The sequence below is a fragment of the Artemia franciscana genome, chromosome 15 (genome assembly GCF_032884065.1).
Source record: "Artemia franciscana chromosome 15, ASM3288406v1, whole genome shotgun sequence".
Lineage (NCBI taxonomy): Eukaryota > Metazoa > Arthropoda > Branchiopoda > Anostraca > Artemiidae > Artemia > Artemia franciscana.
The window spans coordinates 4,779,869-4,799,649 of NC_088877.1; the positions used below are offsets into that span (position 1 = coordinate 4,779,869).

Below are 19,781 nucleotides of genomic sequence, written 5' to 3' on the forward strand. Positions count from 1 at the left end.
GGGTGATCGTATCGACCCAGTTGTCCTAGAATGTTGCGAGAGGGCTCATTCTAACGGAAATCAAAAGTTCTAGTGCCCTTTTCAAGTGCCCAAAAAAAATTGGAGGGCACCTAGGCCCCCTCCCACGCTAATTATTTTCCCAAAGTCAACGGATCAAAATTCTGAGATAGCCATTTTATTCAGTGTAGTCGAAAAACCTTATAACTATGTCTTTGGGGACGACTTACTCCCCCACAGTCCCCGTGGGAGGGGTTACAAGTTCAAAACTTTGACCAGTGCTTACATATAGTAATGGTTATTGGGAAGTGTACAGGCGTTTTCAGGAGGCTTTTTTGGTTGGAGGCAGGGGTTGAGAAAAGGGGGTATGCTGGGGGAACTTTCCATCGAGGAATTTGTCATGGGGGAAGAAAATTTCCATGAAAGGAGCGCAGGATTTACTAGCATTACTTAAAAAAAAAACAATGAAAAAAATAAATATGAAAAAATTTTTTTTTCAGCTGGAAGTAAGCAGCAGCATTAAAACTTAAAACGAACAGAAATTATTACCCATATGAGGGGCTCACCTCCTCCTAATACCTCGCTCTTTGCGCTAAAGTATTTTTAGTAATTTCAACTATTTATTCTGCGGCTTTTGTGATTCAGGGGTCATTCTTAATGAATTGGGACAAAATTTAAGCTTTAGTGTAAAGAGCGAGGTACTGAGGAGGGGGCGAACCCCCTCATATATGTAATAAAAACATGAGAATACAAAAGTTATTTACGTAAGCTAATTTATAAGTTACGTATATCTTTTACTTATAAAAAGATTCGTAAAAAATTAAAAGTTCTAGTTGCCTTTTTAATTAACCGAAAATCAGAGGGCAACTAGGCTTCCTCCCCCGCTCTTTTTTCTCAAAATCATTCGATCAAAATTATGAGAAAGCCATTTAGCCAAAAAAAAATATACAAATTTAGTTTTAATTATTCCTCTGCGGAGAGCCAAAATCAAAACATGTATTGATTCAAAAACGTTCAGAAATTAAATAAAGAAAAACAAGTTTTTTAAATGAAAGTAAGGAGCGACATACCCCTTTCATATATAGAGTAATTTCTGTTCGTTTTAAGTTTTAATGTCGCTCCTTACTTTCATTTAAAAAACTTGTTTTTTTAATTTAATCGCATGAAAGATTGAATTTTTTCTAACTTTACAAGGATTGAATTTTCGAAACTAACAAAAATCACCCTGCCTGAGTCGCTTCTTTCGTTGTGATTCGATACAATTCAGAATGCGAAGTTTCATTAGATTTTTTTGTTCACTTTTCAATCTGAGGTCAGAAGTGAATGTTCACAAAAAGTGTCAGAATTACGCGCATTTATTATCTTTATGGGTAAACGGTCTACGTACTTTTATTTTTAAAGAATGTTGATGAAGATATGGTGTGGGGTACCCACAAGTGAGAAATGAGAAGTGGGTAGCCACAGTCCAAGACATATTATAATTATATTGTGGTCCAAAACTCCAAAGAACCCAAATGACCAAATAGATATAACAAGCAGGAATTTTTTTTCGTTCCAAGCAAAATCAATTTCTATCCCAAAAGTAAAATAATGTAGCCCAAAAACCCGCCCGGTGGGCTACTAGTAACTTGTCCCGCAAAGCTGAAGAATTAATGGCTCAATTAGCGGGAAATAGCCCAACCTGAAAACACAGCCATAAGAAGCAAGAGATTGCTTCAGGTTTCAGCTGACATTCGGGGCTCTCAATGGTTTGTATTGACATTTTGGTCTATTTCCTGCCACACTGGATTCTATTTATGATAATTGGGAGAATTTTTTTTTGGATTTACCCGCCAGCTGAAATCTTAGTTTATTTATTGCGATCTGGTTTACCTTTTTTTTCTCCTTGGATTTAGTAGCGGTGCCAGTCAACTTTATCAATCTAATGCAAGGTTTGATTATGACAGGTTAGGTTAGTTTAGATTATATTTGGTTACGTTAGCTTTGGTTTTTAACCCATTTCTGATACTTATGACCCAATTTAACCTTACCTAATCTAACCTAACTTTAACTTTTACCATCACAGCTTGCACAAAAGTGAAAAAGCAGATTCACCAAGCTAATTGAATCCAAGCAGAGAAAAAGAAATATCGGACGAAATATCGGAAGAAATATTACCGACAGTCATTTTCATTTTTCATTCTTTATTATCTCTTGTTCTCAAAAAGAAGAATAATAAAAAACCGAAATTTCTTTTGGATAAACCTAAAATACTGACTACTAAACGAACCGGAGGAATTTAAATTCAAAACTTTACGAGCAAGCCCACCTTTCTTCGAAAGGCTTCATTTATGAATCCATCTTTATGAAAAAAGTTTTTTTTTTTACCACGAAAGATCCCAAGGCAGATAGAGAATACATTTATCTAGCTGTCCTTCTGTTAGTTCTGACTTTTAAAGAGGACAGTAGAACTTAGGACTAAAGATAGAGCGAGACCCCTCCTGAAACTAGACAGTCTCTTGTTCGAAAAAATACAACTTAGAAACAGCAGGGAAATTTTCTCAAGACAGTGGACTTCGATCCAGTGAATATTTTGGCCCTATATCCAAGGTCTTCAGCACAACACCAGAAAAAAGAAATATATATATATATATATATATATATATATATATATATATATATATATATATATATATATATATATATATATATATATATATATATATATATATATATACTTACATTAAAATTAGAAAATTAAAACTAAAAATGTTTTTAAAATAGTTTTTAAAACAGCCCTAGCATCCTTACTTCAACGAAGTTCGACCAAGACTGATAAATAAAATGATGTGATGTGATAAATTCATTCAAACGAAACAGAACAAAATAATTAAATATAAGTTTTCACAGTTAGTCTTGCTTTTTTGGCAGCTGGCGTCAAAGGCCTTTTTGTAACATGTTCAATACTATTATAAATTGGTATTGAACCAGTTTGAACCAGTATTTTTTTTTCTGGTGTTGTGCTGAAGACGGCCCTTGGACATAGGGCCGAAATATTTACTGAATTGAATTCCACTATCTTGAGAAAATTTCCCTATTGTTTTCGGTGTTGTTTTCGTCACTATTTTTGTCGAGCACGGCTAGCTTACGTCTAGTTCGAGAAGGTTATTTCTGGTACAAAAGTAAAACATAAGAATAAATAAAATACAAAAACAACAAATACACATCAGGAAAGGAAAAAATACAAAATTTAGGATTTTCGTTGTTAGGAGCTTGAAAATTCTGCTGAGCGATTCTAGGACATCCTGAATTTGATAATACAATTTTCACTGAGATTCGACCACTCTCGAGTGGCAATTTCTGCTTTTTATAAAATTATGCAGGTTTATCTACGTTAATACATTTTTCTGGATACCTTTAAACCTAATAAATTTTTTTTTAAGTTTGCGGTCATCGCAAAATTAAAATTTTTTTTTAACAATAAAGCACTGCCAAAATTTTGTTTTATAGTGTTTCTGTTACTATTGGTATGGGTTGATCTTCAGCTATACTTTGTTTGATAATAATCTCCTATTTATTTTAGGATGAAGAGAAAATACTATTCATGGCATGAAGCGTTAGAACTTAAGGAGATCAAGGTGCGTATAGAGCGTATAAGGGCCCTCCTAATTAACTTCAGCTCGGCCATAAAGGAAAGATGATTGAATGTAAACTAATTTATGTACTTATCGGTTATATAATAAACACTATAGAATTTCGATCGCGGATGATGCGAACGTGACACAAGAAACTGGTCAAGCAACTTCTTTATACCACACAATTGGCTTTGGCTTGGTTGAAAAATAAATTGTAGCTATATCGATATTTAAGTATTTAGTTGGTATTTTGGTTTGGTTTGGTTAAGTTAGTATAATGTATGCTATGCTTTACCCCCCCCCCCCTAATGTTCAAATATATAGCTGCTTCAAATATATGTGCCTGCTTGAAATATCTACTATCCAACTAATGCCTCTACCATGATTTGAAACGAGACAGCGTGCCCGTTTAGTATTCAGTGTGTTTCAGTAGTTTAAATTATTGGTATATCTTATGTTAGCTTTAGATCGTTATTTTGTACTAGGATTAGTAATAATTTTCAGGAAGTCCATAGTTTTATGATGTGAGTTCTACTGGAAGGTAGTATTGGTTATTATTCATATTTTATTTTTGAGCTCATTACAGACAAACATCCTTTGGTTTAAGTTCATCCGACGCTTGTAATGTTGAAATAACGTAATAAATGTTTGTTTTGGCTATATTTTGAAAAATTAGAAACAATGGCCATAGAACTATTTTAAAAGGACATATTATAAACTTTTTTTCTTATAAGCTTACCATTTTGTCAATTCAAGCCTCCCCATCCACTCTGAGTTTAATTTTAAGCAGCTTACAATCTTTTTATGCAATCTTTTTATCCACCCCTCTCTTTACACACACCCTCAGACAAGATCTGCGTACTCTGAATATTTTGATAAAGCCACCTCTTACTCCTACCCAATTACCTTTACTTACTTTAAATACACAATGCTGATTTTTTCTTTTTTACTGTAGATACTCAGATTTTTCAAAAAAAAACTTTCAAACTCCCAACGCGTATGCACAAGTTCATAAATCAAACAGTTCGTGGTAACGAACTGTAGTAAGGAGCGATCCGGCTCAATAGTAACCAAAACTCTAAAAAATTGAATTTTGATATAAATAGCTACATCAAAAGAATTGCATTTTAATGCTGATTTTAAATATATAAGTTTCATCAAGTTTAGTCTTACCCATCAAAAGTTACGAGCCTGAGAAAAATTGCCTTATTTAGGAACATAGGGGGAAACACCCCCTAAAAGTCGTAGGATCTTAACGAAAATGACACCATCAGATTCAGCTTAGCAGAGAACCCTACTGTAGAAGTTTCAAGCTCCTATCTACAAAAATGTGGAATTTTGCATTTTTTGCCAAAAGACAAATCACGGGTGCGTGTTTATTTGTTTGTTTTTTTGTTTTTTTTTGTTTTTTTTCCCCAGGGGTCATCGTATCGACCAAGTGGTCCTAGAATGTCGCAAGAGGGCTCATTCTAACGGAAATGAAAAGTTCTAGTGCCCTTTTTAAGTGACCAAAAAAATTGGAGGGCATCTAGGCCCCCTCCCACGCTCATTTTTTTCCCAAAGTCAACGGATCAAAATTTTGAGATAGCCATTTTGTTTGGCATAGTCGAAAATCTTAATAACTATGTTTTTGGGGATGACTTACTCCCCCACAGTCCCTGGGGGAGGGGTTGCAAGTTACAAACTTCAACCAGTGTTTACATATAATAATGGTTATTGGGAAGTGTACAGACATTTTCAGGGGGATTTTTTGGTTTTGGGGGTAGGGTTGAGGGAGGGGGCTATGTGGGAGGATCTTTCCTTGGAGAAATATGCCATGGGGGAAAAAAATTCAATGAAAAGGGCGCAGGATTTTCCAGCATTACTATAAAAAAAAAAAACAATGAAAAAATAAACATGAAAACGTTTTTTCAAATGGAAGTAAGGAATAGCATTGAAATTTAAAACAAACAGAGATTATTACGCATATGAAGGGTTCTAAAAATACTTTAGCATAAAGAGCGAGGTATTTAGGAGGAGATAAATACCTCGCTCTTTATGCTAAAATATTTTTAGTGATTTCAACTATTTATTCTACGGCCTATTTGATTCAGGGGTCATTCTTAAAGAATTGGAACAAAACTTACGATTTAGTGTAAAGAGCGAGGTATTAACGAGGGTACAAACCCCCTCATACACATAATAAAAATATAAGAATATAAAAGTTTGTTACGTAGGTTAATTCTTAAGTTACGTATATTTTTTACTAATAAAAACGTTCGTTGAATATTAAAGTTCTAGTAGCCTTTTTAAGTAACCGAAAAATTGGAGGGCAGCTAGGCCTCCTTCCCCACCCCTTATTTCTCAAAATCGTCTGATCAAAACTAAGAGAAAGCCATTTAGCCAAAAAAAATTAATATACTAATTTCATTTCAATAATTTATGTGCGGAGAGCCAAAATCAAACATACATTAATTCAAAAACGTTCAGAAATTAAATAAAAAAAAACTAGTTTTTTTAACTGAAAGTAAGGAGCGACATTAAAACTTAAAACGAACAGAAATTACTCCGTATATGAAATAGGTTGTCCCCTCCGCAGTCCCACGCTCTTTACGCTAAAGTTTTTAGTTGTTTTAAAAAGTAGAATTGTGGCAAAGAGTCAAACTTTAGCTAAAAGAGCGAGGGACTGCGGAGGGGACAACCCATTTCATATACGGAGTAATTTCTGTTCGTTTTAAGTTTTAATGTCGCTCCTTACTTTCAGTTAAAAAAACTAGTTTTTTTATTTAATACGTTCTAAGACCATAATGGCTATGCATGATGTATGAAAACAAGAAAGGAAATAATAAAAGAAAAGACAAAAAACAAATAGGTGAAAAAACGAGGATTTTGTCAGCCTTTAGCAAAATATGAAAAACAAGCAAATATTTCGACAAGGACCTTCGCCAAGTCGTCCTCAGTGCTAAAAAAAAAAAAAAAATAATAAGAAAGAGGAAAAAGAAAAAAAAAGAAATAAAAAGAAACAACAACAAAATCTAACATTCTTAAGTAAACTGTACGAGAGGAAAAAAAATACTGAATCAAACAACAAAAACCGACTTGAAATCATTGAAAGAGAAGTTACCAATTAGATTGAATAAGTATCCTTTGCCTTGCAACAGATTCGCTTGTCTACAATTTCGGTTTTCATTAGATATGCAGACAGGTTGTCTTAAATTAGACTGGGCGAAAGTATTCATAAAGTCTTTTAATATTAAATTGTTATAAATTGGGCTTAAGGAAATATCTCCCGTGTCTCTATTTATAGCCGAATTTCTATTTATATCCAGTTTCCATGTACACTTCATGCGTTGTGCATAAATGTGAACAGGCCTTACAAAGAAAATTAGAGGAAAATTCTGCTTGGTCAGATTATAAAACCTTGGAAATTGACATAATAATGACGCTTGTACATTTTTGCAACAAGTTCTCTTTATATTTTATGTTTCGAGAAAAAATTTTCCTTCAGGTCAAGAGCCTACCCATGGGCACTGTTTTGTCTCCTTTTTTGGCAAATTTTTATATTGATTTCATAGAACAGTCTGCTTTGAATAGTTTCCCCTTAAAACTCTCTCTGGTTTCGTTTCGTTGATGATATTCTTGCTGTTTGGGAACATGGTCAGGACTCTCTAAAAGATTTTTTGGCACATTTGAATTCTTTTGATTCGAATCTTCAATTCACAATAGAACTCTAAGATTCAGCAAAGCTCCCTTTCTTGGATGTTTTAATTATAAAAAAAATTCCTAGCCTTGAATTTGCTATATATAGAAAGCCGACCAATAATGATCGGTATCTACATTTCTCGTCAAATCACCCTCCTTGTGTAAAAAGAGGGGTAGTAATTTCCTTAGTCGATAGGGTTCTAAAAATATGTTCACGTTATCATGTAAAATCTGAGGTTAGATTACGTTAAAGATATTCTATTCTGCAATGGCTACCCAATCAATCTCATTGAAAATATAATAGATAGACGATTAAAAAAGGTAAAGCAGGAAAATAGAGAGACCGTCCCCCTTGATTCAGTTACACTGGCAATTGAGAAAAAACTTTTACTACATTACCATACGTCTCGAAACTCAGAGAAAAACTTGGAAAATTTAAAAAAAAAACATAATTTCTGTTTCTTTCAAAACTGAACAAAAAGTTGAACATTTTTTCAACTCGGGAACGAAGAAAACGGACCCTATACTAGGTAGTGGTGTCTACAGAGTCCCGTGTTCATGTGGAAAACTTTATATTGACAGGGACCATCAACATCTAGGGGAACGAATGCATGAACACAACATTTTTATAGATAAGTCCCTGAGATTTGAAAATAAAAATGACAATTTTGATTCAGCTCTGGCCCAGCATATATAAGAAAATCGTGACCATTTAGTTCTTTTTGAAGAGGCAACTTTAATATTTACCGTAAATGGCCTACCGCAATCTTTTAAAGAGGCAATTGAGATAAAAAAAAACAAAACATATAAATAGAAATTTTGCTATAAATAGAGACACGGGAGATATTTCCTTAGCTCAATTTATAACAACTTAATATTAAAAGACCCTATGAATATTTTCGCCCAGTCTAATTTAAGACAACCTGTCCGTATATCTAATGAAAACCGAAATTGTAGACAAGCGAAATCTGTTGCAAGGCTAAGTATACTTACTCAATCTAATTGGTAACTTCTCTTTCATTGATTTCAAGTTGGTTTTTGTTGTTTGATTAAATAGAAAAAACAAGTTTTTTCAACTGAAAGTAAGGAGCGACATTAAAACTTAAAACGAACAGAAATTACTTCGTATATGAAAGGGGCTGCTTCCTCATCAACGCCCCGCTCTTTACGCTAAAGTTTGACTCTTTCTCTCAACTCTTCTTTTTAAAACAGTAAAAAACTTTTAGCGTAAAGAGCGGGGCGTTGATGAGGAAGCAGCCCCTTTCATATACGAAGTAATTACTGTTCGTTTTAAGTTTTAATGTCGCTCCTTACTTTCAGTTGAAAAAACTTGTTTTTTTTTTATTTAATTTTTGAATGTTTTTGAATCAATACATGTTTTGATTTTGGCTCTCCGCAGAGGAATTTGCATATTTATTTTTTTTTGGCTAAATGGCTTTCTCACAATTTTGATCGAATGATTTTGAGAAAAAAACAGCGGGGAGGAAGCCTAGTTGCCATTTAATTTTTTGGTTAGTTAAAAAGGCAACTAGAACTTTTAATTTTTTACGAATGTTTTTATTAGTAAAAGATATACGTAACTTATAAATTAGCTTACGTAAAGAATTTTTATTCTCATGTTTTTATTACACATATGAGAGCGTTCGCCCCCTCGTCAGTACCTCTCTCTTTACACCAAATTCTTAAATTTTGTCCCAATTCATTAAGAATGACCCCTGAATCACAAAAGCCGTAGAATAAATAGTTGACATTACTAAAAATACTTTAGCGTAAAGAACGAGGTATTAGGAGGAAGTGAGCCCCTCATATGGGTAATAATTTCTGTTCGTTTTAAGTTTTAATGCTGCTCCTTACTTCCAGCTGAAAAAACTTTTTCATATTTATTTTTTCATTGTTTTTTTTTTAAATAATGCTAGTAAATCCTGCGCTCCCTTCATGGAAATTTTGTTCCCCCATGACAAATTCCTCGATGGAAAGTTCCCCCAGTATATTCCCCTCTTCTCAACCCCTCCCCCAACCAAAAAATCCTCCCGAAAACGCCTGTACACTTCCCAATAACCATTACTATATGTAAGCACTGGTCAAAATTTGTAACTTATAGCCCCTTCCACGGGGACTGTGGAGGAGTAAGTCGTCTTTAAAGACGTAGTTATAAGGTTTTTCGACTACGCTGAATAAAATGGCTATCTCAGAATTTTGATCCGTTGACTTTGGGAAAATAATTAGCGTGGGAGGGGGCCTAGGTGCCCTCCAATTTTTTTGGTCACAATAAAAGGGCACTATAACTTTTCATTTCCGTTAGAATGAGCCCTCTCGCAACATTCTATGACAACTGGGTCGATACGATCACCCCTGGGGAAAAAACGAAACAAAACAAACAAACAAACAAATAAACACGCATCCGTGATCTGCCTTCTGGCAAAAAATACAAAATTCCACATTTTTGTAGATAGGAGCTTGAAACTTCTACAGTATGGTTCTCTGATACGCTGAATCTGACGGTGTAACTTTCGTTAAGATTCTATGACTTTTAGGGGGTGTTTCCCCTATTTTCTAAAATAACGCAAATTTTCTCAGGCTCGTAACTTTTGATGCGTAAGACTAAACTTGATGAAACTTATATATATTTAAAATCAGCATTAAATTGCGATTCTTTTGATGTAGTTCTTGCTATCAAAATTCCATTTTTTAGAGCTTTGGTTTCTATTGAGCCGGGTCGCTCCTTACTACAGTTCGTTACCACGAACTGTTTGATTACATAAAAAAATAGTTTTTTTTAACTGAAAGTAAGGAGCGACATTAAAAGTTAAAATGAACAGAAATTACTCCGTATATGAAATGGGTTGTCCCCTCCTCAACGCCTCGCTCTTGACGCTAAAGTTTGACTCTTGGCCACAATTCTACTTTTTAAAACAATTAAAAACGTTAGCGTAAAGAGCGAGGCGTTGAGGAGGGGACAACCCATTTAATATACGGAGTAATTTCTGTTCGTTTTAAGTTTTAATGTCGCTCCTTACTTTCAGTTAAAAAACTAGTTTTTTATGCAATATCTGAACGTTTTTCAATTAATGCATGTTTGATTTTGGCTCTCCACACATAAATTATTAAAATGATATTTGCACATTAATTCCTTTTTTGGCTAAATGCCTTTCTCTTAGTTTTCATCAGACGATTTTGAGAAATAAGGGGTAGAGAAGGAGGCCTAATTGCCCTGCAATTTTTCGGTTACATAAAAAGGCAACTATAAATTTTAATTTTTAACGAATGTTTTTATTAGTAAAAAATATACGTAACTTAAGAAGTAACTTACGTAAAAAACTTTTATATTCTTAAATTTTTATTATGTTTATGAGGAGGTTTGTATCCTCGTTAATACCTCGCTCTTTACACTAAATCTTAAGTTTTGTCCCAATTCTTTAAGAATGACCCCTGAATCAGAAAGGCCGTAGAATAAATAGTTGAAATTACTGAAAATACTATCAAACAGTTCGTGGTAACGAACTGTAGTAAGGAGCGACCCGGCTCAATAGTAAACGAATCTCTAAAAAACGGAATTTCGATACTAAAAGATATACCAAAAGAATCGGATTTTTATGCTGATTTTAAATATATAAATAGCTTTTCCTATGCTATATATAATAGCTTTTCCTATGCTATATGCTATATAAATAGCATAAAGGGCTTTTCCTCCTCGACACCCCGCTCCTTGCGCTAAAGTTTGATTCTTTCTCGCAACTCTACTTTTAAAACAATAAAAAACTTTAGCGTAAGGAGCGGGGTGTCGAGGAGGAAAAGCCCCTTTCATATGCGGAGTAATTTCTGTTCGTTTCAAGTTTTAATGTCGCTCCTTACTTTCATTTAAAAAAACTGTTTTTTTTTTTATTTAATAGCATAAAGAGCGAGGTATTTATTTCCTCCTAAATACTTCGCTCTTTATGCTAAAGTATTTTTAGAACCCTTCATATGCGTAATAATCTCTGTTCGTTTTAAGTTTCAATGCTACTCCTTACTTTCAATTGAAAAAACTTTTCCATGTTTATTTTTTCATTTTTTTTTTAATAGTAATTTTAGAAAAGCCTGCTTCCTTTTCATTTAATTTCTGTTCCCCCATGACATATCTCTCTAAGGTACGATCCTCCCAAATAGCCACCTCCCCTCAACCCCACCCCAAAAACCAAAAAAAAAATCCCCTGAAAACGTCTGTACACTTCCCATTAACCATTATTATATGTAAACACTGGTCGAAGTTTGTAACTTGCAGCCCCTCCCCCAGGGACTGTGGGGGAATAAGTCCCTCCCAAAGACACAGTTATTATAGTTTTTGACTATGCGGAACAAAATGGCTATCTCAAAATTTTGATCCGTTGACTTTGGAGAAAATATGAGCGTGGGAGGGGGCCTAGGTGCCCTCCAATATTTTTCACTTAAAAAGGGCACTAGAACTTTTCATTTCCGTTAGAATGATCCCTCTTGCAACATTCTAGGACCAGTTGGTCGATGCGATGACCCCTGGGAAAAAAAAATAAACCCTCACCCATGATTTGTCTTCTAGCAAAAAATACGAAATTCCACATTTTTGTACATAGGGGCTTGAAATTTTTGATATAGGCATCTCTGATCCGCCGAATGCGATGGTGTAATTTCCGTTAGAATGACCCCTCTTGCAACGTTCTAGGACCACTTGGTTGATACGATGACCCCTGGAAAAAAAACACACAAAAAAAAACACGTACCCGTGATCTGTCTTCTGGCAAATATTACGAAATTCCACGAATTTTGTAGATAGGAGCTTGAAATTCTATGACTTTTAAGGGGTGTTTCTCCCTATTTTCCAAAACAAGGCAAATTTTCTCAGGCTCGTAACTTTTGATGACAAGGGCTAAATTTGATGAAACTTATATATTTAAGATCAGCATGAAAATCCAATTCCTTTTATGTGTATTTTAGCATCAAAATTCCGTTTTTTAGAGTTTCGTTTACTATTGAGCCGGGTAGTTCGTTACCACGAACTGTTTGACTCAGTGTCTTTTTTTCTCTCGTACAGTTCACTTAAGAAGGTTAGATTTTGTTGTTGTTTCTTCTTTGTTTCTTCTTTTTTTCCTTTTTCCTCTTTCTTATTTTTTTTTTAGCACTGAGGAAGACTTGGCGGAGGTCCTTGTCGAAATATTTGCTTGTTTTTTATATTTTGCTACTGACTGACAAAATCCTCGTTTTTTCACCTATTTGATTTTTGTCTTTTCTTATTTCCTTTCTTGTTTTCATACGTCATACACAAGTTCAATTCTAAAAGTATTTTTATATTAAATAAAAATGCATCTAAATCATATTGATTTCATTCAACACAAAAACAAAACAAAAATAAGACTACAGACATCATACATGGCAAAACCAGCACCGTTAACAGGTTGATTCTGTTTTTCTATTTGAGTCGATGATTTTAATGGTAAATTTTTATTTACCATCATAATGATGATTTTAATGGTAAAAATTTTCCCGCTAGGGATTCAAACAATGAAGCTAACGGAGCCCTTTTAACCCAACGGCTACGTTAGTAATATAGATGGGACCTTTTAAGAAACCTTCCTCAAATAAATAGTCCCGTATATAGATTTTCAGATACTCCCTTTGTTTATATGATGCTTTTGGGTTTATTTGAAAGAAACCAGCTAGATTCAACTAATCTCCACTGAATGAAGGAAGAATATTAAGTAAATAGTGTGATACCTCTTTTATGTGTAATTATATTTTGTGTTTTAGACTGCGAACTAAGTTGCAAATCAGTTTTTAGTTTTCAGTACAATCAGCCACGTGTCGTTATGATCCTAGTACCAGATTAGTAGAGAACGCGAGTAGTAACCGCAAGTTAAAATATATCAAACAGTTTCAAACAGTTCGTGGTAACGAACTGTAGTAAGGAGCGACCCGGCTCAATAGTAAGGAAAACTCTGAAAAATAGAATTTTTATTAGTTAAATCAAAAGTTTTTAGTTAGTTAAATTTTTAGTTAGTTAAATTTTAGTTAGTTAAATTTTTAGTTAGTTAAATTTTAGTTACAAATTTTTAGTTAGTTAAATCAAAAGAATTGGATTTTAATGCTGATTTTAAATATACAAGTTTAATCAAGTTTAGTCTCACCCATCAAAAGTTAATATCCTGAAAAAATTTGCCTTAATTTAGAAAATAGGGGGAAACAAGCCCCTAAAAGACACAATTTCTGTTCGTTTTAAGCTTTTGTGCCGCTCCTTACTGTCCGTTAAAAAAACTTGTTTTTTTATTTAATACACTTAAAGCTTACAGTCAAATTCTTAGTCAAACAGTTCGTGGTAACGAACTGTAGTAAGGAGCGACCCGGCTCAATAGAAACCAAAACTCTAAAAAATGGAATTTTGATAGCAATAGCTAAATCAAAAGAATCACATTCTAATGCTTATTTTAAAATATATAAGTTTCATCAAGTTTAGTCTTACGCAACAAAAGTTACGAGCCTGAGAAAAATTTGTGTTATTTTAGAAAATAGGGGGAAACACCCCCTAAAAGTCATAGAATCTTAACGACAATTACACCATCAGATTCAGCGTATCAGAGAACCCTACTGTAGAAGTTTCAAGCTCTGACTCTTTCTCTCAATTCTTCTTTTTAAAACAGTAAAAAACTTTAGCGTAAAGAGCGGGGCGTTGATGAGGAAGCAGCCTCTTTCATATACGAAGTAATTTCTGGTCGTTTTAAGTTTTAATGTCGCTCCTTACTTTCAGTTAAAAAAACTTGTTTTTTTTTATTTAATTTCTGAACGTTTTTGAATCAATGCATGTTTTGATTTTGGCTCTCCGCAGAGGAATAATTAAAACAAAATTTGCATTTTTTTTTTGGCTAAATGGCTTTCTTATAATTTTGATCGAATGATTTTGAGAAAAAAAGAGCGGGGGAGGAAGCCTAGTTGCCCTCCGATTTTTTGGTTAATTAAAAAGGCAACTAGAATTTTTAATTTTTTACGAATATTTTTATTAGTAAAAGATTTACGTAACTTATAAATTAGCTTACGTAAAGAACTTTTGTATTCTCATATTTTTATTATATATATGAGGGGGTTCGCCCCCTTGTCAGATCCTCGCTCTTTACTAAAGCTTAAATTTTGTCCCAATTCATTAAGAATGACCCCAGAATCACAAAAGCCGTAGAATAAATAGTTGAAATTACTAAAAATACTTTAGCGTAAAGAGCGAGGTATTAGGAGGAGGTGAGCCCCTCAAATGGGTAATAATTTCTGTTTGTTTTAAGTTTTAATGCTGCTCCTTACTTCCAGCTGAAAGAACTTTTTCATATTTATTTTTTCATTGTTTTTTTTTAAATAATGCTAGTAAATCCTGCGCTCTCTTCATGGAGATTTTCTTCCCCCATGACAAATTATCGATGGAAAGTTTCCCCAGCATATCCCCCTCTTCTCGACCCCTCCCCCAACCAAAAAAATCCTCCTGAAAACGCCTGTACACTTCCCAATAACCATTACTATATGTAAGCACTGGTCAAAGTTTGTAACTTGTTGCCCCTCCCACGGGGACTGTGGGGGAGTAAGTCGTCCCCAAAGACATAGTTATAAGGTTTTTCGACTACGCTGAATAAAATGACTATCTCAGAACTTTGATCCGTTGACTTTGGTAAAATAATTAGCGTGGGAGGGGCCTAGGTGCCCTCCAAGTTTTTGGTCACTTAAAAAGGGCACTAGAACTTTTCATTTCCGTTGGAATGAGCCCTCTTGCAATATTCTAGGACAACTGGGTCGATACGATCACCCCTGGGAAAAAAACAAAAAAAAACAAAAAAACAAATAAACACGCATCCGTGATCTGCCTTCTGGCAAAAAATACAAAAGTCCACATTTTTGTAGATAGGAGCTTGAAACTTCTACAGTAGGGTTCTCTGATACGCTGAATCTGATGGTGCGATTTTCGTCAAGATTCTATGACTTCTAGGGGGCGTTTCCCCCTATTTTCTAAAATAACGCAAATTTTCTCAGGCTCGTAACTTTTGATGGGTAAGACTAAACTTGATGAAACTTATATATTTAAAATCAGCATTAAAATGCAATTTTTTGATTTAGGTATTGGTATCAAAATTCCATTTTTTAGAGTTTTGGTTACTATTGAGCCGGGTCGCTCCTTACCTACGCGAGCAGTAACCGCAAGTTATAATATATCAACCGTTTCAAACAGTTCGTGGTACCAAACTGTAGTAAGGAGCGACCCGACTCAATAGTAACCAAAACTCTGTAACCAATGTTACCAATAGTTACATCAAAAGAATCGGATTTTAATGCTGATTTTAAATATATAAATTTCATCAAGTTTAGTCTTACCCATCAAAAGTTATGAGCCTGAAAAAATTTGCCTTAATTTAGAAAATAGGGGGAAACAAGCCCCTAAAAGACACAATTTCTGTTCGTTTTAAGTTTTTGTGTCGCTCCTTACTTTCCGTTAAAAAAACTTGTTTTTTTATTTAATACACTTAAAGCTTACAGTCAAATTCCTAGTTTCAAAATAGGCTGCCGAAATTCGTGCAGAAAACGTGTAGGCATATTATATATGCCATTTAACACAGACCCGTGGCGCAAATTAAACACCAATTTGTCAGTGATGGAATTACATCGGACTGTTATCCCTACTACAACTAGGGCCAACACAGAGTGAACGAGGACCACCTGTGGCCAAAGCAGCTCTGGACACTATTGTTCTATCGAAATGCTGTATTACTGATAATTGTAATATTCTCTTTTAGTCCCTGAAGAAAATTATCCACCCACATATTATTAAGCTGAAAGAAGTTGTTAGAGAAAATGACACTCTTTACCTAATTTTTGAACACATGGAATGCAACTTGTATGAACTGATGCGAAGCCATTATGATAAAGGGTAAGCAGTTTTTTCACTGTGCTACGTGTGTAGGGGGAGGAGGGTTTTGGGCCTGAGCCACCATGAAATCCTTAGTTTCCCTAACTTTCATGATTATCCCTTCCCTTACCCATACTCAGCAGAAATACTCTGTTGTTTCTGCTGATGACGGTTACTGTACATGTGGCCGAAATATCCAATAGGTTTTTGTGAATTATTACCGTCTAATAAAAGGATTACTCCCTATTCGAAATCACTAGGCGTAAATTTAAGAAAGTAGAGGCATAAACATAGCTAGGAGATTAGGTTGTTCATCTTGAACAGTTACCATAAGGTTATGCATATCACCCTGTGCAGTGCATTACTAGGAATCTGTAAATTAAAGGATAGTAATTAAAGAGCAACACCAGTCTCAATTGTTCTGACCCTGGAACATCAACTAATGATGACAATAGACTGGGGAAAACTAGATCCGAGAACACTTTATGAATTAGAATAGTCGTTACTAAATGTTTGCATGTTATTTGTTAAGTCAATTCAGTAGTTTAAAGGTGAATAATCCAATTACAATTTTATATATGCTTTAGCACACCAAGTTATGGTGGATCTAATGATTAATTGGATTATTAATTCTTTAATTTAATGTGCTCTCGCTTTCTGGTAAAATTTTACATCTTTCAAAATGTTAACCACACTAATTCAGTTTTTTGTTTTATTCTAAATGTGATTTTATAAATGATGTATGCTATTTAAAAAATATACGTAACTTATATTTTGATGGGCTGTTGTGTACATTTTTTTCAGTTATGTCATCTGGTTTGATAGTGGGGTAGGCCTACTTATATAAAGTCAAAATTTAATAACTTCAGCAAGTGTTAAAGTTGAAAATGGTCAGATTAGCTCTTGATAAGCCTAGTAACTCACATTATGTAACACTAAATCTGTATCTGCTATGTATTGTCAATTTCAACATAATTTCTGGTATAAAATCTGATTCCTATTTTATAATTGCAGTAAAATTCAATGTTTCGGCAAATTTTGGGTACTTGTGTGAGCCCTCCATTTCTATTGAAATTTTCCATATGCGATATGAATGAATGAATGAATGAATGAACTTTATTACCCGTAAAGTATGAAAAACACAAAGTACGGAGTATTATAAATAAATAAACAAAAACAAATACGATAAACAGCGAAGAAAAACAAAATTCAAACTAATAAAAGACAATATGGACTAATCAACCAGTATCAATATGGAAAAAAGGCTGCAGAGGGTCATAAAAGTGAATAAAGTTGACAGTCTTTTTCCATAAATCATCACTGGAAGACCGAATCCGAGAAGGCACATCTACTAAACCAAATCGAGCAATTATTTTTTTGTTTCGGTGCCATCTAGGAAGCCGGAGGAGGAATTTGCAATATCTGAAATAAGCCGTACGTAGAGTATGTCGATCTTTCTTACGAAACAGATGAGCCATGCCTGATAAAAACAAAAGCACAGGGGCGCAATAAGCGTTATAAATCATGCACAAACCGTTGCGGTTGTAACGGCTTTTGTTTGGGGATATTTTTCCGTAAGCGACGCGTAGGTTTTTCACGGCTTGATTCACTAGGGATGAACAGGTAGCGGAAAGTGTTGGGCCGAAACACAGACCAAGCCAACTAACTAAAGAAGAACATGGTAGAACTGCAGTCCCAGTAACGAATGGAGCAACCGCATAAGGGCTATTAAAACAAATAAACTCGCATTTAGACGCATTAACTGACAGTCCAATCTTAGATAGTTCATTGGTTAATATAGTAAAATTAGAAAGCATTCCACGGCGAGTCCGGGCAACCAGAAGAACGTCATCTGCATATGCAATAGAAGACAAACCAGTATTACCGTAAAAAACAGAACTTCTAAGGGGACGCAGGCACGATGCAAGCACGCATTTAAATATACTAGGAGACAATACGGCACCTTGCCGAACTCCCTTATTAATTTTTACCGGGTCAGATATTTGGCCATTCCAGGTAACTTGAATTTTAGACTTTGAATACCAAGAAGACAATAAACTTAGTACGGAAGGATTAACACCTGAAGACGCAAGGGAAAATAGAGCCTGAGAGTGCACAATATTGTCGAAAGCTCCAGAAATATCAACAGTAAGACAGTATAAAGACATTTTAGCTTTTACGGCATCTTTCATGAGTCGGCTTAAAACATGATGTGCATGGGAGCAACCGAAACTTTTCCGAAAACCAAATTGAAAAGGCGTAAAATCACAATTCGACTCAATTTCTGGTAGTAACAAATGTTCAAGCAACTTACTTAAGAAACACGATACTGTAATGGGACGTTAATTTACACATGACGTGGGGTCCTTGCCTCGCTTTTGAATAGACGTTACACGGCCACAAAGGAAACTATCAGGAACAAGCGACTGTGCTAAGCAAGACTGGAAAAATATTCGTAGATGGTTAAGTAGAGCAGGACAATCATAAGCAAAAAATCGGTAAGAAAGGCCGTCACCATCAAGGCTATTTGAACGCTTAATTTTTCTTAAACCCCGGCGAATTTCAGATATTGCTACAGGCTGGACATGAGCCTGCAGGAGACGGTATGGTAAAATCGGTTTAAGCAACTTGTAATAAAAAGACTGAAGAAAACTATTAAATACACTGAACAAACGCTTATAATGATCAACAAAATTAGCTAGCTGGAGACAAGATAGGGTAGATGGGGAACATTTCTCACTATTAATAACCTTATTCCAGGAGGCTTTATCGGTGGGGCCTGGCCATGCATTCAAGCGTGCCCTCCTCAAACTGGCCTTATATTCAAGTTTACACTTTTGTTTCACAGAGAAAACAGCTCCGGAAGATAGTCGGTCACATGATATCCACATACGTAGCCAAAATTTGGCTTTTTGCTTAGCACGTTTTACTTCAGGATCAACGTTCCAATTAGGCTTTCTTGTACCACTCCTAACTTTATCCACAGGCACTGCAGCTTTGGAAGCTGATTTAAGGCAATGGACGATTTGACAATAATAGAAATTTAGGTCAACTGCACTTGAAGGCGAGGAAACTGACGTTTGCAGCAGGTGATATGGCACTTTTATGGTCGAGAGTAAAGTAGTTAGCGTAGCAAGGTATAGTGGGACATTAGCACGATCCCAATTCAACTTCGTATGCCACTTTGGCTGAGCCGAAAGTATTTTGCCAGATAGCTCACAGGACAAATTACAGCTAAGAATAAGGTGATCGTCGTCAATCGTCTCTTCGTCCACCCTGACAATCGATGATATTAAGCTGGAACTGGAAGAGATCATGTGATCCAGGTTCGATTTTGAACAGCCTCTGTTATGAATATACGTGAATGGGAGGCTCTTATCTGTGACGTGATATATGTTAGGAAGTGATTCTAGCAAGAGGATTGATCTATCGGAGGTACCAAGAATGTTACAGTTAAGGTCACCAGCTAAAACCCAATTTAGGTCTTTCAAACGTAGACTTTCGAGTAGAGACTTTAAACTGGAGCAACATTTAGCGAAAGATGTGAACGATGCTATAGAACGTTGATCGCAAGGTAAGTAAACGTTTATAAAGGCGGTACTGTTACA

At 34.8% G+C, this 19,781-nt stretch overlaps 1 protein-coding gene across 2 annotated transcripts in view; it reads left to right on the top strand.

Annotated features, from left to right (window-relative positions):
• The window catches only part of LOC136036730 (serine/threonine-protein kinase dyf-5-like), an 84,858-nt gene that overhangs the window by 11,829 nt on the left and 53,248 nt on the right, over positions 1-19,781 (top strand). For both annotated transcript variants that reach the window (XM_065719080.1, XM_065719079.1), the window contains exons 2-3: positions 3,560-3,614; positions 16,061-16,194. In XM_065719080.1, coding sequence (XP_065575152.1) covers positions 3,560-3,614; positions 16,061-16,194 — 189 coding nt within the window. The remainder of the gene's footprint in view (positions 1-3,559; positions 3,615-16,060; positions 16,195-19,781) is intronic.